This window comes from Elephantulus edwardii, unplaced genomic scaffold (genome assembly GCF_000299155.1).
Source record: "Elephantulus edwardii isolate Elephantulus edwardi_28Jun2011 unplaced genomic scaffold, EleEdw1.0 scaffold00358, whole genome shotgun sequence".
Classification (NCBI taxonomy): Eukaryota; Metazoa; Chordata; class Mammalia; order Macroscelidea; family Macroscelididae; genus Elephantulus; species Elephantulus edwardii.
Window position 1 is genome coordinate 419,997 of NW_006400108.1, and position 19,204 is coordinate 439,200.

Sequence of the window (19,204 nt, forward strand, 5' to 3'; positions counted from 1 at the left end):
ACTTTTCTTCTGTTATCATTATTCATTGTCCAGCTTTCAGATGCGTATAGCAAATGATTGGAAAGGCCATGGCTTGAATCAGGCACACCTAACTCCTCAAACTGATATCATTACTCCTGAATAATTTGAGGTCCCTACTGCAGACTTTCCCAGTACAATAGATCTCCTGATTTCCTAACTGCTGGTGGCAAGAGTTTTAACTGTGGATACAAGTAATCTTTTCTCCATCTATCATGAGATTGCTTATAGGTCCAGTGGTAAGAATCTTAGTCTTCTTGATACTGAGATGCAATCCGTAGTGAAGGCTGTATTCTGTAATCCCGTGCAATAATTGCTCAACGTCTTCCTCATTTTTAGCAAACAAGGTTATGTCATCTGCATAACTCAAGATTATTGATGAGCCTTCCTCTGAGCTTGATGCCACATTCTTCTTCATAAAGTCCAGCTTCTTGAATAATCTGTTCAGGTTAATTAGTATGGAAAAAGAATACAACCCTAACACACTCTCTTCTCAATTTTAAACCATGTAGTGTTCCCTTGAATACCAGAAGAATGTCTATCTGTGTTTCATTAATTATGCAAAGGCATTTGACTGCGTGGATCATAACAAACTGTGGCTGACTCTGAGAAGAATGGGAATCCCAGAACATTTAATCATGCTAATGAAAAACCTATACTTGGACCAAGAGGCAGTAATCAGAACAGAGCAGGGCAACACTGCATGGTTCAAAATTGGGAAGGGTGTACGCCAGGGATGTGTCCTATCTCCATACCTTTTCAACCTGTATGCAGAGCAGATTATCCGAGAGGCTGGGCTCTATGAGGAGAAGCGTGGCGTTAGGATTGGTGGACGATCTATCAACAATCTGCGTTATGCAGATGACACAACTTTGCTCGCTGAAACTGAGGAGGACTTCATGCACTTACTGCAGAGGGTCAAGGACTGTAGCCTTCAGTATGGACTAAGAGGCTCAATGTCAAGAAGACACAAATTCTCACCACCGGATCAATCGGTAGCATCAGGATGGATGGCGAAGAGATTGAGAGTGTTCACAGCTTCAGTTTGCTAGGCTCCACGGTTATCACTCTTGGCACCAGTAGCCAGGAAATAAAAAAAAACATATTGCAATGGGAAAGTCTGCTGTTAGGAACCTCTCTAAAGAACTCAAGAGGAATGGTGTCTCTCTGGAGACTAAGGTGCGCCTGATACAGGCCATGGTTTTTGCAATCACTTGTTATGCATCAGAGAATTGAACAATGACTAGGGAGGATAGAAGAAGAATTGACGCCTTTGAGCTGTGGTGCTGGAGAAGAGTATTGAAATGTACCATGGACTTCCAAGGAAACAGATTCATCCTGGAGAGGATTAAACCAGGCTGCTCCTTGAGGGCAAAGATTCTGGGGCTTCATCTGACATACTTTGGACATGTTGTAAGGAGAGACAGGTCTTTGGAGAGGGACATCATGCTTGGTAGGGTAGAGGGACAGCGCAGGAGGGGAAGACCCTCTATGAGGCGATTGATTCAGTGACTGGGGTAATCGGGATGGGTGTGTCAGAGGCAATGAGACTGGCACGGGAAAGAGCACGGTTTAGAGCTGTTGTACATAGGGTCGCTATGAGTCGCAAACAACTCGATGGCACATAACAACAACAGTGTTCCCTTTCTTTGTTTGCCCAATAGTCCCCTGGTCTATGTATGCTTCACATTAGCACAACTAAGTGTTGTGTGGTTTCCCTTCTTCTCAAGGTTACACATAACTTATTATGATCCACACAAACACCTTTGCATGGTCAGTAAAACAAATAGACACTATTTCGTTATTCTTTCCTTTCAGACAGGATCCATACATCAGCAATGAGCATCCCTGGTGTCACCCATAGCCTCTTCTAAATCCTGCTTGAACTTCTGGCAGTAGCCTATCTATGTATTGTTCTAGCTGTTTTTGAATGATCTTCAGCTGTATTTTGCTTGCATGTGATATTAATTATATTGTTCTATAGTTTCCACATTCTACTTGATCACCTTTCTTGAAAATGGAAACAAATATGACTATGAGTAAGGATGACAGAAGAATTGATGCTTTCGAGCTATGGTATTGGAAAAGAGTACTGGACATCCATCCCATGGACTGCCAAAAGAACAAACTTTTTTCTTGGAGAAAGTGCAGCCAGAGGGCTTCTTGGAGGCAAAGATTAGAAAGCTTTGTCTCACATACTTGGGGCCTGCTTCTAGGAGGGACTATCCCTTGGAGAGGGGATATGATGCTCAGAAAGGCAAGGGTCAGCAAGGAGAGGAAGACCCTCATCCAGGAGGACTGACACAGTGACTGCTACAATGGGCTCTAGTGTGTGAGCATGGCACAGGATAGGACAGGGTTTAGATCTGTTGTTAAGAGGGTCCCTGTGGGTCATATCCTTGATGCTTAACAACAACGGGACAGAAACACAACAGGAAAGGAAGTTTTTATTCAGCTTATAGAGCATGTCAGGTAAAAAGCTTACTACTACAAAGCAGTCTGAGTCAGATTTTTCTGGCAGAAGCTATTAGGTGAAGTGATAATCCAGTTAATGAAAATGGCCATGATAAGAGCCCTATTGTTCTAAAATTCAAGAGCATGACAGTGGGGCCTAAAGTGACTCATAGATGTCCCTGCAGCTTTTCAGAAGTTATACATTACCTGGAAGGAGACTGTCCATCTTTGTCCTAGGAGTTGCCAGTGAATTAGAATTGGAGAAGCACAGACTTTGGGTTAGTAGCCTAACTCCCTGCAGACTACATCATCAGAGCTCAAACTCACTGCCAACCAGTGGATTCACTCATAGTGATCTAACCTTGAGTTTGCGAGGCTGTACATCTTTACAGGAGGAAACGGGATTCAAGCCACTAGAGACATGTAGCTTTTTTAGTTAGCAGCACATCATACTATTTTCCAAATCCTATGTGGATATGGCCTAGTGGCAAGAAGCTGCACTGCAATCCTGAACGCACGGAGTTTGAATCTACCAGCTGCTCCATGGGAGAAGGATGGGCAATTTCCTCTCGTTCTATTAACTGTCTCTGAAAACCCGCTGGAATGTCAGCGATGGGTTAGTTTTGACTCTATGATAAATAACAACAACAGCAACATGGATGGATGTTAGGGAATTCTCTTGAGGTGGGTTTATTTTTCCTTGAGAAGTTCTGAGACAAAAGCATGAGAAGTTTTTGAGATGGCATCTAGACTTGCCAAGTTAAAAAAGCAGGTACATGACAGTTTCTGTTAATCATAAACTCTGGTTTACTCTCTAAAGGAGAACCTGTCTCAATATTGCAAACTGAAGAGTGAAAACAAGGGATACCTGAAGCTAGTGATAGCCACACGAAAGCAATCACTCCTTCACCCCCATCATAGCAGGTTTCCTGCTGGCCAGTGTTAAGACAGGTGTCCTGCTGGCACAATGCTGCACTTAGAAGCTAAAAGGCCAGTAACTCAAAGACAGCAGGCCCGCTATGGTAGAGATCCGGCAGTTGGCTTCCTTAAAGATTTACACCCACTAGAAACACTATGATGTGGTTCTACTCTGTCCAGCCTATTTGCTGAGAGAGAATGGAACTCAAGGACAATGGGTTTTGTTTTGTGGTGATCAAGTGAGGAGCACAATGGGTAACTGCTCAGTTGCTTACAAAAAAGTAGTCTGAACCTCCAAATGGCTCCACAGGAGAAAAGTGGTGTGATCTGCCCCTTCAGCGCTTCTAGAAACCTCTCTACGACATCAAAAACAGGGTCTCTAGGAGTCAGAATCGAACTGATGGCACAACGGCAGCAGTGCTGGGGTATCTCTGAAATGCTTTTGGGAAAATACATAAAGGGATTCCTGGACAGTACAAGCGGTAAATATGCTTGGTTGTTAACTGAAGGCTGGAAGTTTGCACCACACAGAGGTAATTTAGAAGGTGGCCAGCACATCTGTGCTGACATCACTGTGAGTGGGACAGGACTGGAAAAAAACCTGGAAGATTATTATCAATAGATGATTTTTATGTGCTTCGTCAATAAATGTGACAAAGAGAAGATGAAAATTTGTAAAACAATGATTGCAGATGTCCTCTCACCACCATTATCAGTATCCATCTTGTTCTGCACTTTACTTATAAGGTACTGGAACTTTTGTGCTGGGTAAGTTTGTTTAAATTGTGAATAACTCCTTCCTATTCAGCTGTGAATTAAATAAAGTTCCTGGGGGTAGAGCGAATGGTCTGAACTCATCAATTGTACTGTGGAAAAAAGGCTTGGTGACATGCTTACATGAAGAAAACTCAACAGAGTGATCCTACCCTCTTAATACATGGAAGGGCCTGCCAAGAGTGGAAATGAAATCAACCACAAGTAGTTTTGTTTTTCTTAATTAATTAAATAAAACAACAAGTTTCAGTACAAAGAGTTTTGCTTTTTTATTGACATTGTAAGAAACATTTTTTTGTCTTTGTTATAAAAGGACTAAGTGGTTTGGAAAGCAAAAGTCAAGTTCGTTGTCGGCTGGCCTGTGCCCCTGGGTTTGAGGCAGGCAGGCACCAAAGCCTTCCAGCGAGCTGCAGGCTGATCCAAGGAGGCTTGGGGCTGCTACCTCCAGACACTACTCTAGAATACTTAAATGTATTTACATGTGTTTCTTTTAAAAAAGGATTACACGTTTCATTAAAAAAAAATCTAAAAAAGGTGGAAAAAAATGAACTTGTACTTTTATCTTACACGTTTGCAGGATACACACAGTAACTTTTCAGAAGAGAATATCCTCCTATTAGTTCAAAACAACACAGGAACACCAGAAGGTTACAGGACATCTCAGACTCCACGGCAAGAGTGCACTCTCCAACCACACAGTGAAGCTCAGGTTTGGCAACATCAGTTGGTCCCTTGCATTAACAAGATTAACATAAAATAAGGCACATACATAGCAAGAATCGAAACACCGCAGCTCAAAAGGACACGCCGATATGAGGAGCAAGGGTCAATCAAATCAGTCTTTTCAAAACAGAAAACAAACAAAAAAATGGCTTTGTGAAACAAAAAGGCGTTTGATGCAGGTGTAAACAGGAGTGCCGTGTGTGACTCCACAGTAAAGACTAGCAAAATGACACTAATGAGTTAGCTTCCTTCCTCCTGACAGCCTAAGTCTGAGAAGGGAAGAGGTTGGAGGAGGCTGGGGGTGGGCGCATGATATTAGATGCCAAGCACAGAGGTTCAAGTCCACCCAGAAAACAGGCTTGATGATTTAATAAAAGAAATTATTCAGTCAATGAAAATTCTATAAGCAGTTTTACTTTGAGACACATGGTCATGGTATTAGTCATGGTCATGGTCAATTTGAAGACAAAATGGTGGTGTCATGGAGGAGAGCTTCCGGGTCCAGATGGGATACTTCAATTGAGCTGACCACACTCCCACTGGACCATCAAAGCAGCTCCCTGAAATCACAGGGAAGTGTCCTACATCTTTTCTCTCCTCTTCTCCAGCCTTCTGAAACTTCCATACTGGGAGAGGCCAAATACTTAGCCAACACAAGTTATGTTTCCTGCCACTGTGTAGGCAGCAGCAATGAAAGCAAGGACAGAAAGAAAGAAGGCCAAGAATAGGAGCAACCCAGAGGACAGACTGAAACCAAAGCTCACAGAGGAGGTGCACATGCCGACCACAGTGCTAGTCAGAATCTCGTGTCCATCCATCTGGGAAGAACAAAAGGCAACAAGGAAAATGTCAGTTACTGGAAAATGTAGGTCTTGTGCAGAGTAGAAAAGGGCTGGGCTACATGCTTAAGTATGAGACATATAACAAAGAATCTGGATAATGTGATGTGTGTGGGAAATGGGTGGCAGATTTTGTTCAAATTTGGCAGAGACTACGCTCCTGAACTCAGACTAGCAGTTCCCTTTTCCTCTGGGGTTCTAGTACTTGACTGAAAAGAAGCCTCCATATTTGTTAGAATAGTATTTCATCCCTCTGTCTAACTCTGAATACCTGCTTGAAAGCAAATCCAACTATTTTAGCTACAATGCCCCAAATGGCACAATTACCTCCATGCCAAGATTTCTGGTCTAAAAGAAGGAAAATAAACACGAAAAAAAATGGGCTGGACCTAATATTCTATTATCTAACAGTTTATTTTACTTGATTTTTGTCTCCTAATACTAATTTACATGGCAGGAATAAAGGGAAAAACCCACATAAAGAATTATTAATTACTTTGAATCAACCCAAGTATAGGGGTTAATGGTGTAAGGTGATGTTAATATTGTATTTCAATAGTTTACATATTTTAAGAAATAATATGCTGGATAATCCATGTACTTTTTGTGCACACATAGTATGTCTTTGTGTGTATCCACTGCACATGGGGAGTAGCCAGTTTGGGGTTTTTTTTTTTTTTAATCCTTAAATGTTTTAATCCAAAACAAAAATACAGAATCCAGTCCACATTATGGACTAATTGTACATAACATTTAACTTCTTAAGCAGATGTAGTATTTAATAGACAGTGTGTACAACAAGGCATCCACACAGCTACTAATTACCTTCTCTAGTGCTCGCAAATGTTAGAAAGGATTGACACAATGTATTCCAAATATTCCATGTTACCTTTCTCTTTTACAACTAAGTTTTACAAATCCCTTATAATAGGGGACTCAAAAGAGAAATATTCCTTCACTATCATGAAATTAACATGTTAATAACACAACCAGTCGTGGGGTTGTTTAAATATCTATATCCTTAGCACTATATACAATCAATTCTCAGTTAACTATGATAATGGGGAAATAGGAGCCTAAATCAATGAACACAGCACATCCACAAGAATCCCTCACACTAATTTTATCCATTAGTTTCAGTCTACAATTCCCTAACTTCTTGTCAGAAGAGGTAAAATTAGCAATGCATTTGAGTGACATCACTTGTTAGCTTCCCTCTCTCACTGTAGCAGTAAATGCTATTGGAGAAGATTCAAGAAGACTAAGGGAGAAGAGGTAACTAGATAACTGAGAACTGACTATATAGACATACCCACCCAAAGCATTCAAGGAATTTATAATCCAAAATATAAGGAAACAATTTCACTGGCAAGAGTTCAAATTTCCACTTTTGAACATCAGTAGGAAGTGTGCCCTGAACTGAATTAGGGTAGGGAGTGTGTTAAAATCTATCATCAAGGCAATCGGGCACCCACAACGGATTATTAACTCACTACCCATATTATTGTGTCCAATGTGGGGGAAAAATAAGAGTTGAGCATATGTAATGAAAAGCTTAAAAAGCTGGCAGTGTAACCCCTTGGTCACAGCACATCAACTCCTATTCTGAGTGACAGGAAAACACTTCAAATCCTTTCACGGGACTCTTTTCTAAAAGGAAGAACATGCAAAGCACACATTTACACTGGTTTACTAAAAATAAAAAAGTGGGGGGGCAGGCTTACAACTGAAAAAAAGGGGGTGAGGATTCAAATGAGTGTAACAATACTGAATCAAAACTGATAATGGAAGACAGTTTCTCCCTAGAATACTTTAGGGTTTTTCAGAGTCCTTTTCCATAAAAGGAATATATTGAAACGCATCCCAATAAGGTGAGATGAGATTGCTAAAACACAAAAATCCAACCCGTGGTCATCAAGCCGATTCGGACTCCGAGCGGCCCTACAGGAGAACTATCCCATAGGGCTTCAAGGCTGTAATCTTTACTGATGCAGACTGCCACATCTTTCTCCAGCAGAACAACTGGTGGGCTTGACTGCTGACCTTCCAGACCACAGTCAAGTGCATCAACCACTGCACCACCAGGTTCCTTCTAAGATACATAGAAACCCAAACAAATGGGAACACCACCAAAAATGGAGTCCATTTCACCTTTACCCTCTTACAGGTCTGTGCATGCTTGCTGTCCTTTCCCCTAAAACCTACTGCATAACTGCGAGGAACTTGCTTTCTTCTGCCAGGGAGGTGAGCAAGGAGCTCATGTCCCCAATGGCCATGTTGGTGGTGCTCATAGGCAGCGCCGGGAAGGGGCGTGCAGCCCGGGGGGTGGTGAGGCGGGAGGAGCTATGGGAAAGGTTCTGAAGAATGGTTGGGCTCAAGGCCCCTGACAGCAGGCTGGCATGGTCCCCATCATCCATTATGGCATCAAAATCAATCTGCACCCCCTCGAGATCATGGCTGTCGAGGCTATCCACTGTGCTCGTCACCTGGTTAGCACCTGGGGAAAGTAACTCGGAGTTTTCAGTGCCGGCCCCCTGGAGCAGGCAAGTGGCTTCTTGCTGACTGAAGCCCATGGTTTGGTCATAGAACTGACCAGAGTAATTCTGCATGTTGGCACAGAGCTGTTGGGGAGGGGGCTGCATTTCCATCTTTATGCCATTTACCCTGCAGGTCTGACTTGTGTCACTGAGCTGCCCTTGCTGTAGAGCAAGGCTCCCCCTGGGCCCCACTTGGCGCCGGCTGCTCCCGTAGCTGGTGCACTGCTGGTAGCCCCTGCTTACTGCCCCAGTGGAGGGCTGCATACCGAGGTTGTGTGGCCCCGAAAGACAACTCTCTGGCCCTGGATAGTTGTTGAGTAGTGAGGTAGCGCTTAACTGCCCCAGCATCCCCTGGCCAGGGTGGCCTCCCTCTTGCAGCTGCATGCTGTCTCCCAGTAGTGCAGGAGCTAGGAACCCCTGCCCCATCAACTCTTGGTTCTGCATGGCAGTTATGGTGCTGCCAGTTGACTCACCAGGCACAACAGCCATGCCAAAATCTGCCTGGCTTCCATTCACTTGCACTGTGGCACTTTTCAGCTTTGATCCTTGAATCCCAGAGCTGAACGCACCGTCCAGCAAACTGGGGATGACTGGCTGCCTGTTTAGACAGCTCCCATACTGTGGAGCCTTGCAAGACTGTTCATGGAAGGCTTTCCCGCCAGGCCCAGAGCCACCACTGCCGTGCAACATCAAGTGCTCTGGGCCATCGTAGGTGCTGCTGCTCTCCCCAAGGGTGGAATAACCCCCGGCGGGGCCAGTCCCATTTCTCAGTGGGTTTGGCTGGTGGACCACCATGTTGTTATACAGTCCAAAGGCTCGAGCCTGCTGCACTGTGGCACGCTGGCCACATTTCGGCTTCGACGAGGAAAGGTCGGCGCTCCCAGAGCTGACTTCGTTCCACTGGATGGGCAGGTCTGTTTTGCTGGCATCTGCACAGGGCTGCTCAAGAGGCCTGTAGGACTGGCCTACATGGCTGTCTGGCAGCCCCGGGGAGTCAAATTCACCTCCCAAGCTGGCCACATTGGGAGCTCTGTTGTCCTCCAGGATGCTGCCCTGGAAGTGCTGCTCATACCCGGCTTGGTTCTGAGAATTCAGATACTGCACCACATCATCGGGCAGCAAGTCATTGTCGCTCAGGTTGGCATCTGCATCCATGCTCAGGGACTCCAGGGTGACATTCTCGCTGATGCTTGGAGGACAGGGAGACGAGTAGAAGTTACGGAACTGACTGCCCTCGGGCCGTGTATAGTTCTGGAGCACTAAGCTGCGCTTCTCCGTGGAGGGGGGCAGCATGGGAGGGCTGAAGCTGTTGAGACTGCTGATACGTGGGACCCTGGGCAGGGCCAGGTGTTCGGAGGCCGTCCTCACCGGGTCACTTGCTCTTCTCACACTGTTTCCCAGCGCATCTCGTGGCAGCAGGTGGCGCCGGCCATAGCTGTGAGTGCCTCCATCACTGCATCTTCGTGGAGGGTTGACAGGAGGCAGGGACACACCAGTCTCCCTGCTGTCCCCCAACAGGGCCATTCTTGTCTTCAGGCTCATCCTCTCCATGTTGGGCAGGGGTGTGGGCGGGGGTCCCCCAGTGGCTGCTGCATACTTGGCCTTCAGGCGGTACTGCTGGGCGGGCGTGAGGCTCAGCAAGCTGGGCAGCCCATCACACTGGCTGGCCTCACTGGACCTGCGGGAAGCATCTGTGGAGATGGGGTCGTAGGAGTCAGCCACACTCACATTCTGGGGCCGCCCATCGGCCTGGGATGCCTCACTGGACCTCCGGCTGGAAAAGCAGGGGGAGATACCAGATGATCGACGACTGCTCAGGTAAGCGGAGCTGATGGTGCTAGCACTGCTGTCCCTGCGGTTGAGCATGTTCAACATGGTGATGTCTACTCCGGACAGGTCGCTTCTGTTCGGAAGAAGAGTCAGGGACCCACCCAAGTTACAGCTGTTAGTGGACTGTGTGCCTGGAGAGAAAGAGAGAAGGACAAGGTGAAGACAAGTCAAGAACAATTTTAACTAGTAAACTGCAAATATTGCCAATGAAGAGACAGGCAGTAAATATTTCTGGTTTTGTGGGCTACACTGTCTCTGGTACAATGGCTCTACTCCAGAACACAGCAGAAAGGAGCCATGGGAAATATGTAAATTAAGATGCATGGCTAGGTGATAATAAAATTTTATTTATAAAAGAGGTGGCAAAAGCACACTTGGCCCAAGAGCTTTAGTGCAGTTTTAGCCTAAAGTTGACTTTTTTAGCCATTACCTTAAGCCTCTCTGGTCCCCAGCTACCTTATCTGTAGACACATAATCTCATAAACTATCAACAGTTATGGGACTAGGATAAGAGAGAGTGCCTCCCACACTGAGCAGCAATGCTTGAGGGAGAGGAGGGCAATACCCTGGTGATGGTGGTGACTGTGGCACTGCTGTGGACAAACTGTGGCACAGTGCTGGCCAAAGTTAAAGTTGCTGTTAAAGATGCATGCTTGAAGGAGAAGCTGAGTTGTAACTACTCTGAGACAGACCTTGCTGGATGATTAAGAAAATTAGAGGCTTTTCGAATTTGTGTTGCTAAACTGAAACCAGGACTTTACTAAATAGGTTTTGCTATTAATCAGGCTTGGGACTGTTGGACTAAAGCTGGACTTGTATTGTGAGAAGTTCTTTGCTTCTCTCACTCTCTAACCTATTTCCATAATAAACCCATACCTGGTATCACAACTATGAATAGTCTGTGAGTCAACAAGGAATAAAGAAACCTCTTGCTGCTGGTGTGATTCTAGAGGCATCACAGGCCTGGGCTATGGGCTATTTATCTACTTTCTGCTCTGTGGCAGTGAAGGGCTGTACTAATCTCACTTTCTCTGGACTTTCCGAAAGACGCTCATGGCCCTGTGTCTCATGTTCCCTTTTCTGCTCTCAAGGCACTTAGACTTAATACCTCCCTAGTTTCCACTGAGCTATTCCAATCACAGGACAGGGACAAAACAAAGAATTCTGGGATTACAAGTATTTGCAATGGGAAAGTCTGCGATTAGGGACCTCTCTAAAGTACTCAAGAGCAGCGGTGTCTCTCTGGAGACTAAGGTGCACCTGATACAGGCCATGGTTTCTGCAATCACTTGTTATGAATCAGAGAGTTGGACAATGACTAGGACGATAGAAGGAGAGTTAATGCCTTTGAGCTGTGGTGCTGGAGAAGAGTACTGAGTGTACCATGGACTGCCAGGAAAACAAACAGATTCATCCTAGAGAGGGTTAAACCAGGCTGCTCCTTGGAGGCAAGGATTCTGGGGCTTCGTCTGACATACTTTGGACATGTTGTAAGGAGAGACAGGTCTTTAGAGAGGGACATCATGCTGGGTAGAGTAGAGGGACAGTGCAGGAGGGGAAGACCCTCTATGAGGTGGATTGATTCAGTGACTGGGGTAATTGGGATGGGTGTCAGAGGCAATGAAATTGGCACGGGACAGAGCACGGCTTAGGGCTGTTGTACATAGAGTCGCTATGAGTCGCAAATGACTCGATGGCACATTACAACAACAACAACAACAACAACAATTTGCAATGTTCCACTTGTTCCCAACTCCACAGGCCAAAGGCAGCCCACATATATGCAGATGCTCAGTGCTTCTTGTTTATTACATAGTCCACAGGCAAATAGGCTGCTAACCCAAAGTTTGTGCCTCTTTAGTACTTCAAATCCACTAGAAGCTTCTCTGGAGAAAGATGGGTGATCACCTCTTATGTGATTTACAGCCTTGGAAAAGCACTGGGAGATCAGCTGGAAGTAATTTCTGATTGGACGGCAATGAGTTAATTTAGTTTGATGAACTCAGAGATGGTGGTGTGGGGTGGGGTAAGTGAGTAGCTCTTAGGTTAAGCATCAGGTTTTCAGTATAATCTCAAAAGTAAAAAGGGCTTGGGGACTGATGATGGGAATAGTCACCTGCCCTATGAACTGAGCAGATACTAATCAGAGTGACTGTGGACTTCCACGTTTTAGAAAAGAAGCTTGAGACGGTACTAATCATAGGTGTCATGGCTGCTGGAGTGAGATTTTATTATGTTCTAGTATTTATAACTTCACAATTAGAACGTGAGTTGGCGATTCCAACTAGTCTTATTTTTCATTTCAGTATTAACCCAGCACTGTTTTAAAAATAAGATTCTTCAGGAAGATATCTTGAATAAGTTCAGCCCATTGCTGTTTTCCAGTTATGGCCCAATTTTAAGGCAGGGAGAGTAACTCAAATTCATTGCTATCCAACTGGAACAGACTCACAGCTGACCTTCCATGGCTGTAAGTCACATGGGAGGAAATGATCTATCTTCCTCTCCTAGAGTGGCTACTAGGTTTGAACCACCAAAAAGACGCGCCCTTTGGGTTATTAGCAGTGCAACTCCTATGGATTTTGCTACGAGAAACCAGTTTAGAACCCACAATCCAGTTCTTCTCCTATACTCTTCAAACTGCCAAGAACAGAAACAAGACAAAATAAAGCACATGCATGTTGTCCACTGTGGAACTCACTGTTTCCTATGAGAGGAGAGACTGCAGGGGCTTTGGGAGGTGGAACGGGGTTCAGTCGCGGAAGCATTCCGTTAACTTGTTTTAGCCTTTCCAATTTCACATGCTCCATCCATTTGGTCCCTGTGGCATTTCTCCTGGCTTGCAAAGCAAGGGCTGTGGTTGCGGTGGAGATGGTTGAGTCCATGATTGGGGTCTCATCAATGGCACTGAGGTCGGCTATGCTCCCTCCATCAGTCAGATGAAGCTCGAGCCCACTGTTGGAATAGTTGCTGACGGGGGACTGTTGGCTGCTGCATGTAGACTGACCACCAGGGCTTGGCTGAGATGTCTGCTTGGGGCCAAGATGAAAGGAAAGAAATGTCACAAGGAGGAACACAAGGAGAGTGAAGAATGCAAGCTCATGCACTGTCAAGACCTTTAGGATCATTAGTTAGCTTATAAACAGAAAAAACTATGTTGTAGTGAATGGAAGTGACTTCTGTGGACCAACATGATGGATAGGCCACTGCTGCAGTGCAGTGGGAGCCAATGAACAGTAGAGGATGCTAGATGAAGTGTGATAGGCATGATATCTATCATCAGTGAAAATCCAACCCCCTCCCTCAAGTCAACACTACAGACTTCCTAGGTTCAAATCTTATCTCTATAACTTTATTCTTTGGGCAAATTACTTAGCTGCTCTAAACCTCAGTTTCCTTATCTATAAAATGGGGACAATTGATATTCATTCCTGTGAGAATGACAACACACAAAACGTAGAATGATGGGATACCACAATATAATCTGGGCATCAGAAATTCTGATTATTCTTAGTTGCTTTATTCTTTGTGTTTCTTTTGTTCAGCTAAACATAAATGTTCCATGGCCTGACAGACTAGCTCCTCTCCAACAAAAGTCCCTCTGAACTAGTCAGGATCTAGTTTTTACTTCTGTATTTTCCTGCAGTTGAGACCTTCAACAGGGTCCTGAATACAGGCAGCATGCGAAGGTCAAAAATCCAGTGGCTTAGTTATTGCTAGAACAAGGACAGACAGACTCTAAATTACGCTTGTCACAAATCTGTCAGATGACTATACCATTTCCCTTTGTCTGTTCTTGAGTTGTTCACTCAGACAACCTGGAAAATTCTACCCAGTTTCTACCCCTCAAACAAATGAATCTGTAAGAGAATTACTGCAACCACATGGGAATTTAGTCCACTGATTCTCAGTCATGAGCAGTATGCCTCCATAAGGAACTTATGGAAGTGGGCAGAGGAAAAAAGAATGTAGCATCCCTCGTGATACAATGGGTTAAGGGTTGGTCTACTAACCATAAGGTTGGTGGTTCAAACCCAACAAATCCTCCTTGAGCAAAATATGAGATAGTCTACTTAGTAAAGATCTACAGTCCCAGGAAATCCTATGAGGCAGTTTTTCCCTGTCCTGTTGGGTCACTATGAGTTGGAACCAACTTGGCTATGGTAGGTTCAGTTTTAATTTTAGAAGAGGTTGGCTGTCCCAGTGTATGGGGAACATAACCAGATGTTAATGGAACTAAGACAATGATATTAATTGCTTGCAATATGCGGGATAACCTATTCAACATACTCATACTTTCTAATTTTCTAGTGCTAAGTTGTCCAATCCTTTTCATCTGGATAAGAAAAGTGATGTTCAGAGAAGTACAGTGACTGCCCAAAGTCATAAAGTGGAACCAACCTAGACCCCTAGCCTAGCAGCACTTCACTCCTCTTCAATAGCTTCTGCAGAATTATTAGAAGACTGGAGAACGGACAACAGCTAGATAAGAAAATGCTCCTGGGAGGGAGACATATCCACAGTGGAACTACTGGAGTGTAAAGCACATACGAAGGACTATCAGGAGTGGGGCTTGGAGACAGGGTTTCTCAGGAGTCCATGATACTAAGTCTGCTCCAGAAGTATGCACACCCAAGCACATGAACGAGGAGAGCACAGTCTACCTACTAAGTGAGTGCCACATGACACAGTAAGTTCATCCTGGGCAACCAAGCAGAGCACAAGGAAAAATATTCAAAATCATGGTGGCATGAAGCATCACTTCAGCTCTGGCCTTAGCAGAGTTCCAGGGTCAGACTCAGGACTCCTTCCTGAAGTTCTCAGCATGCTCAGGCTGCAGTTGACATCCTTAAAACTTGTGAGCGTTGTGCCCACACACACTTCCATGTGACATCCAAGAAGGCACACAGACATTTACAAAAATGCATACAAAAATATCAGCATTTAAGTAAATATTAATCATTAGCGACCAATATATCCAGATCCTCCTCAAAGAAAGTGATGCCAAGTCTTGTCCTAAAACAAATTTTCACTAGCAAATTAAACAGTTTGAGAACATCTGCTTGGTTGGCCACCATGCGATTTGTTATGGAAGCCTAGACAAACAAAACAATGGCTTTCACAGTCTGACATTTTCCACATGCTGAGTGTTCAAGTCACTGCTTCCATATTGGAGACATTATCTGAGAAATGTTCACTACCAAAGTTATCACAAAGCCACAATAACTAACGATGAAGGAAAGCAAAATTAAATGCTAAGGTGAAAACACAAAGGGTGTAAAAGCCAAATTCCCCTCACCTTATTACCCACTGTCCTTAGGAAGTGAGAACAAGACATTTAGGAGCATTAGACAGAAGGGACATTGAATTAATAAGGGAAAAAAAGAAAATATTTAATTTATAGCATGATGATCAAACCAAAGACAAGTTTTTTTAAAAAAATTTAGAAATGCAATTCTTATGTGCATTATAATAATTTCCTGTAAAATGACATCATACTTACATATGTGTATAAATGTACTAGTATATTATGTAAATTTGATCAATTTAGTAAACCTGGCGAGTCTCAGTTTCTCACATAAAATCTAGAACCTAATCTCAATTTCTGGAGTCCTTTCAAGCCACAAACGTCCATAATTTAAAGCTTTTATAAAATATTTCTCATCTTGGTTCATTTTGGATGTCACTGAGCTAAATCTCTGTAAAGTTTATTTCTTTCAATTATCTACTTAAATAATGAATGTTCTCTCACTGTTAACACAGTGAGAGAAAGAAGACAACTCTGAACCAGGAACATACATTAAATGTATTAAGACTCCCTAGGTTCCTATGATATTCCTACTTCACTATCTTTTGTTGACATAATCTAGGATACCACAAATTCACTTAAGCACTGGAAGGAAGATAAGCTATTGAATGTTCTGCACAATTTTTATACAAGGGGACTTTAATGGAAGAACTGTATATATGGTATACTTAAAAAATATAAAAAATAAATTCTATTAAACTGATTAAAAGCATAGTGATCAATCACATACTATAAAATTTTTGTAAAATACTTTCTCAAATAAAACACAACTATTTGAGAAACTATGATAAGCCTGAATAGCAATATTTATAGGCAGACTAGACTTAATGCTATTTTAAGACACAGGCATTCAAAGACAAATTCCGTCAGATTGTCATTATGACCATCTGATGCTTAAATATCACAAAGACATCACTCTCAAATCTACAGTGCCCATGCAATTGTTAGACTGCCTTCATTTTTAGAAAAGTGTTCCGAAACTGAGTATTAAGTCTAGTTATCTAATCACGTCCATGCAACTCTTATTTGATGCATTCTCCTTGATGGCTCAGAGAGTGACACTAGGATGTCTTAGTGCTTCACCCTTATCCTATTTCACTGTTGTGCTCCCCACTGTGCCTCATAGTTGTGGCTCAGTGAGCTAAGACCTGGCTGGTTTCTGTGGGGGTGGTATTCTCCCCATATTTGTGCTGGACTTCTGTACTACCACCACCCTTTCTGCCTCTTGTTCCCATATGTCTGGTACAATCAGTTTGTTCCTTTAAATGTTTTCCCACAATGTGCATTAAAACTTTCATTATACTGAATCGTAATTCCTTATTTTAGGATCTTTCTCTATTCCCATGAACTGTAATATCCTGAAGAACAGGAACCACATTGGTTGTTGAGGCAACCAGAAAAAGAAAAATAAAGACTAGAAAAACAAACCGCCAACTTTAAAAAGAAAATTAAACTCAGAAGTATTCTGAAAATACAGACAGATGCATCTTTCTTCCTACAGCTAAGTAGCATAATTCCAGAATAATTTTTAAAAATCAGTTCAGAATTGTTGAACCTCTTTTCTTAGCTGACTTACTCTACAATGCTCAACTTCAAGAAAGCATATTAAATCACTGCTCCTGTGTTCTGTATGTTAGATGCAGTAAAGAGCGGAGAGTTGAGGCCCCTAAACAGTGATCCTTCTTTCCTAAATTCCCCCAGGGCAGCTTCGGGAAAACAAGAAGGAAAGTGAATGACATACCATGGGCTTCTCAGCCTTGACAGTTTTCACTTGGAGGCATTCTTCTCGCTTTGAGGTAGCGTTGCTAAGGTCCTTCTGCTCACCAAGGGCTCCCTGAGTCTGCTGGCCAGGTGACCTGGCCTGAGAATGGCTGCCGAAGTCACGCGGTGGTGGGGGCCGAGGGTGTATGTCTCCACGCTGCTTCTTGGTGACGTGAGCCTCTGGACCGTGCACTGTCTTCACGTGTTTGCGGAGGGAGCTGGGGTCTGTATAGCGCTTAGTGCAGCCTGGGATCTTGCAAACATAGGGTTTCTGCCAAATCCATGAGGAGGAAACAACAGACGGTTACTGGAGTGACTATGCCCTTGTCCCACTGCCCTGGGTGGTGGCTCACTGTATTGTCAATTCTTTCTAAGTCCCTTCTCAAAGTTTGGAGGTGTTGAATTACTTCTAGCAGCAACCAATAGTCTAATTGGGTTACAGGAGCACTGTTCAGAGATAACTGAAATTAATAGATTATCTTAAAGAGAATGCAAAAGCAGTAAAACGCCGTGTAATCTGACTTTGTACCCCTGCAAACACTGATCCTTCCAGAAGGAAGAAGTCTCATTGGACCATGGCAGATGTTCAGGAGTTACAGTATAGGGATGATGGTAATCGTGACTCGATGGCAAAAGAAGGCTTAAAAGGCATCTATAATCTAATTAGACGAACGCTGTGTGCATTACAGGAAATGGGAGGAAGACATTTCACTTGGATGTCCTGGCTCTCAGATACCTCTCTGCCCCTTTGCAAATGCACTGTGCTCATGTACGTATTACAAAGACTGCCACAAGGGCTGCCTTCTTAGGATCATTAAGATATGTACCTATGGGGACTTTCCAGCATGTGGAGATATGCACAGTTCAAACACTCAACAGCCTTCCTGGTCTCAAAGTAGCAGAGCCCTATCATATACCATCTGTATGTGGGGATGAAGAATTCCGGTTTGCATGCTTTTCCTAAGATCATAAGGTCCCGAAATTGTTGTACATTGATTTAATTTTTATTTTTGGGTCAGTGTTTAGAGAGGATTATTAAAAAATTCTACAGTTACTCACAATTGAGTATTTATTGAATGTACAGAACTGTTGGCACTTATTTATACACAAATCGTAACTCTGACTTCATTTACTTGCCTTGAAATAGCATATATCAATTGGTACTTGCATGAGTATATGTTTACACTGATGAATATACCTGAAGGTGGACTAATAGTCCTAATAGGGAAGTCATAAAAAGTCATGATTAATATAATGCAGTCATTATATTTAAAAAAAAAGATGTCCAGTTTTTAGAATGAATGTGTCTAAAGGATGCTTTTTCCCCCCACTAAAAGCCCCAGAATAGAACTAAAATGCTGAAATGCTTTAATGCATTGAGTCGAAGATTCAAAAAAACCTTCTCTTTAGAGACTGAGCCTTCAAACTCGAGATTCCTTTGGGCAGAATTGATTCCCAAGAACTACGAATTACTTCTATTTAGGAATCTGTGCAATTTGCAGCACATATATATGAAATGAGCATACAAAATTCTATGCATTAGGGACAGACAAATGGCTGGTGACTAGTGTAGTTACCTTCCAGAATTCTGTGAGCAGCCTTATGCCTGTTCACAGCACTGCAGTGCTAGGGTGCCCCCAAGAAGGCACAACTGGCTGAATGGCCAAGTGAGTGTGGAGGGGAAGAACAGAGGAATAGAATTAGGTTGACATTCCATGTTCACAGGGTGGCCCCTGCTATAAATATTTGCATATGTATACTACGTCAGGTCTAGAAAGTAAGACACAACTGACGTGTTCTACAATCTACAAGCATCCAACTACTCACCAGAACCTACACGTCCAGGAAAAACAATACACAGAACAAATATATGCATTTGTATGTGCCTCTTTGGGGTGTGTGTGTGTGTGTGTGTGTGTGTGTGTGTGTTTGTTCTGTTCTGTGGAATCCAAATTTTAATAAGGAGAAGCTCTCTCCCTCTGAAGCATAGCTTCCTGTTAAACTACCCAGTTTATTGCTCACTGCTTTATTATTATTATTAT

The 19,204-nt window shown here is 43.4% G+C and overlaps 1 protein-coding gene across 1 annotated transcript in view; it reads right to left on the minus strand.

Moving 5' to 3' along the window:
• Positions 1-7,927: 7,927 nt before the first annotated feature.
• The window catches only part of GLI3 (GLI family zinc finger 3), a 435,743-nt gene continuing 424,466 nt past the window's right edge, over positions 7,928-19,204 (minus strand). The window contains exons 12-14 of the mRNA XM_006902022.1: positions 17,143-17,433; positions 12,795-13,122; positions 7,928-10,224 (exon numbers count right to left, since the gene is read on the minus strand). Of these exons, the coding sequence (XP_006902084.1) occupies positions 7,928-10,224; positions 12,795-13,122; positions 17,143-17,433 (2,916 nt within the window). The remainder of the gene's footprint in view (positions 10,225-12,794; positions 13,123-17,142; positions 17,434-19,204) is intronic.